Genomic DNA, 3,858 nt, shown 5'->3' on the forward strand with positions numbered 1-3,858 from the left:
TATTCTATATCTTACAAGAGAGATGAGAAATGCATCATTATCTTTCTATTTTAATTAATCTACTTAGATTAAAATACTAGAATACTAAGATATTGAAGATATCATTTTGATTACTACAAACTCAAATCTATCCCGAATTGTAAATCAAATCCGATTGGAAAACGAGAAAAAAAGCGTAGCAAAAAAAATGAGTTATACGCTTGTCGTTCAGATAAGATAGATAATCGCAATGTGGTATTATTTTTTTAACCAGATACTCGACACTTCGAAATTTTCGTACGTTAAACGTATGTTGAGTCTCTCATGAAATACTCGTTAGAAGTATTGAATTCTCTTTGAGAAACATATACTTATACAGTATGCATTTTTTTTTTAGGTCCGGTTTTGGGTGGGAATATTTTTTTTCGGGGTAATCCGAGGTGTCTCTAACGTGTCGAAGAATTTTTCGGATGGCCTGAGATGTTTGAAACATTGTAGCAAGATTTCTTTCGACTTTTGAAACATTTCATCCATATAACTTTTTACTTTCTCTTTTTTACTTTTTACAATAAGAAGAGATATGTAATTATACAGGTAATTATAATTTATTAGCGTATATTACTTTATTACGTTATTTATTATTATTACTTTATTTTATCTGCTTATCAAATATATAATCACTTGGATAGATAATTAACGTAAAAATGTATTTTTTATAAAATATAATGATTCAAAGTTGATACGTTTAAGGTAACAAAAAGTGGAATGTATAGAAAACAATAATTAAAATATAAATATAAATGTCTGTTACAACAAGGAAAAAAGGAATTACTAATTTTGTACACAAACTGGTATCTGATAAAATACCCGTAAAATAGCGAGGAAGTAAAGAAGAAGTTAAAGAAGAAGGAAAATAAAAGCTTGTGTATCGACTTCTCTTCACTTTAACTGGAGAGAAGAGAAATATTTTCTGCTTTTTTGTAAATTGTTATTTCAATTGGAAAAAAAAAATAAAATAAAATAAAATTTCCAACCAGTCGAAAGAAATTTAAATTGACGAAGAGGGGGAGCACGAATAAATAATAACAATGGAACAACGAAAGCAATGATTCTTGTTGGCCTGTCAAATATCTACGACTTTAAGAATACTTTGTTGCAACCGATATCAAAACTGTGATGGCACTTTGGACGAGGATTGCGCAACAAGGTTGCCACGTGCGGTGTGTCTTTGAACGTTTGCAATAATAGAAGCGTTTGGCATACGATCAAATCGTGCAATTTCTTTCATCTCTATTGAAAATGGAAAGAAAAAAAAGAAGGATAATAAAACGAAATAATCGACTGGAATGGTCATTATCACAGTGGCTTTCGAATTTATAAAATTGAATCGAAAATACGTGAAAATTGGCGATCGAAAGTTGCTTAACTAGTAAAAGAAAATTTTTACAACCAATCCATTTTGATTGGAACTACGAAATGAAACATGAGACGAAACTTGCAATAATTGAAACAAATTTTCTCTAATAAAAAATTTCATTTTACATCCGAAAATAATTTCTAAATCATCGAGAATTATTGATAATCCTCTTTAAGTTTAAGAAACATCTTAAAGCCATAAAAGTTTACGAGCCCACACGTGAACGTTTTACTTTCTGGATCCCGATACCCTGAAAGAGGGTTAAACGTGACGTTACACACTCTTATGGCGTGACTCACGAGATACTACAATGTCTATGAAAATGCGACGCAATCTTTGGAACGAAGCAATGTCCAACAAGATACTCGTATAGTTAGCAAAAAAAAAATATATATATATATATATATATAAAGACAGATTAATAAATTTTTATAATCAGAAATATTAATTTATAGAAACACGAATCTTAGGAATTGACATTAAAATTCCTGTATAATATATTTATATTTATATAAAAAAAAAAGTAAGTTACGTATTTTTAAAATTTATATGATGTATGTAAAATAAATTTCTTTTAACCTGTTTTAGCTTTAAAATTGAAATATATTATATTAATATATTATATGATACTTTTAAAAATAAAATGTAATAATATTTTTTATATGAATTAAAAAATTTCTAATATAAACAATTGAAAAAAAAAAGAAAATGAATTTAAAAGATTTAATCGTGAAATATGAATGTAATAATATTAAAAAAAGAAAAAATTGTTATATCTCATTGTGATAAATTTTATAATCGTATGAATAATGAATTTCACCAATTATATCGATCTAGTAACTAATTGAGTGTGTCTCATTCCAGACGTCATTCGCTAGATTTATTCACTAGAATCATTGCGCGTTACCAAAATAAGGGAGAGCTGTCCCCTGGTTGCAAACAAGCTTTTCAATGAAATTGTTTTCGCGCATTCGAATTATAGTCAAGTTATATGTACGATTCATTGGACAATTTTGGGGGACTTGTTCGCGGATAATTTTGGAGATCGTTTGTTAATAGGGCTCGTGATGATAAGAATAGCACAGACGAATGATTGTTTTGCTACCGTTCCTGCACAAGAATAGACGAGAAGTTCTTGAGAAGTGTTATTTCTTCCGTGATCATACGTTTGAGACAGTAAGAATATATTAATTCAATGTAAAAAAGATTCGAAAAGAAAAATGAAAATTTATGAGAAAAATTTCTTGGCCAATAAAATATTGAAATTGATATTTATAATTGATTGATCTGTATCTAATATTGTTAATTTGAAAAATATTCAAAGTGATTGATGTAATTTGTTATTCAATTTGTTTAATGGACTCAGTTCACACCATTAGAGCATTCAATGTACTTGATATATTCTAATGAATATGTTTATCATACTTAAATCATACTTTCGTTTACCATGCACTCAATAAACTTAATATGCTCTCAACATACTCTCAACATATGCTCAACATATCGAATTATTTATTTAACAAAATCATACAAAGGGGCAAAATCAGCTGTCAACACAAACCCTTCAGAAACTTCATTTCCAAAGCTATATAACCAAACAAGTCAATCTACTAGCTACTCTGTTCCATTCAGTGAATGGTACTCACCCAACAAACCATTACACATTTCATTGACACAAAGTATTACTAACTGAATCACTAATGCTATAACTCAAAAAAAGGATGAATCTATATCTATATTTAAATAAATAAATAAATAAATAAAAATAAAATAATAAATAAAAAAAATTAAAATTTACAACAAAAAATATTATTCTCAAAAAAAAACTTGATACTCTTTTAAATTAATTTTTAAATTCTGTTCATCGAATATTAATTAAAAGATACAAAAATATATCAAGATTAGCATTTAAATTCTTCATGAAACTTCCAATAAAACAACGAAACTCTAGATTTATTCTTTTATGTATACACATCCATCCTTTATCGAGTTAATATCACCAATTAAACAACACCCCTTTATACACTTTCGAAGAAAATATCTCGTCGTACCTCTGTCCTCGTCGTAATCAGGAACTGGCTCGTTGAAGTCCCTCATGTCGAAGTCGTCGATGTCCTTAGATAATCTGTAACAGGTCGATCCGTAGTTCCTTTCTTCAATGATAATCGGCTCCTCAACGATCGTTTCCACGTCACTTCCATCCTCGAAGTAACCGCTCTCGTGCTCTGGATTCTTCGTGGTACCTGCTGACGACTCACCACTCTTCGACATGATTCTTCTCTTTCACAATCACGAGGTTCCCTTAAGGGAGGATATCACTGCATAACGCGGTCACAGCTGTGTGAATGAACAAGATACGAGAAGGATCAGGTCAGCCGGACGATCATCCGCATGATCCGCTTCAACGAGGATCTCCCTCTTCTCACCCTTTCTTTTTTTTTTTTTTTTTTTTTTTTTCACCA

General features: G+C 29.7%; 1 protein-coding gene across 3 annotated transcripts in view; it reads right to left on the bottom strand.

Annotated features, from left to right (window-relative positions):
* LOC102671799 (ribosomal protein S6 kinase alpha-5-like) overlaps window positions 1-3,858 on the bottom strand; it is a 44,018-nt gene that overhangs the window by 29,517 nt on the left and 10,643 nt on the right. For 2 of the 3 annotated variants that reach the window (XM_006612871.2, XM_006612870.2), the window contains exon 1: window positions 3,448-3,851. The exons of the other annotated variant lie outside the window; for it this stretch is intronic. In XM_006612871.2, coding sequence (XP_006612934.1) covers window positions 3,448-3,667 — 220 coding nt within the window. In that variant the 5' untranslated portion in view covers window positions 3,668-3,851. Of the gene's footprint in view, window positions 1-3,447; window positions 3,852-3,858 lie in introns of those variants that run through there. 3 annotated transcript variants of the gene reach the window in all.

This window comes from Apis dorsata, unplaced genomic scaffold (assembly GCF_000469605.1).
Source record: "Apis dorsata unplaced genomic scaffold, Apis dorsata 1.3 scaffold_129, whole genome shotgun sequence".
In the NCBI taxonomy this organism is placed as follows: domain Eukaryota; kingdom Metazoa; phylum Arthropoda; class Insecta; order Hymenoptera; family Apidae; genus Apis; species Apis dorsata.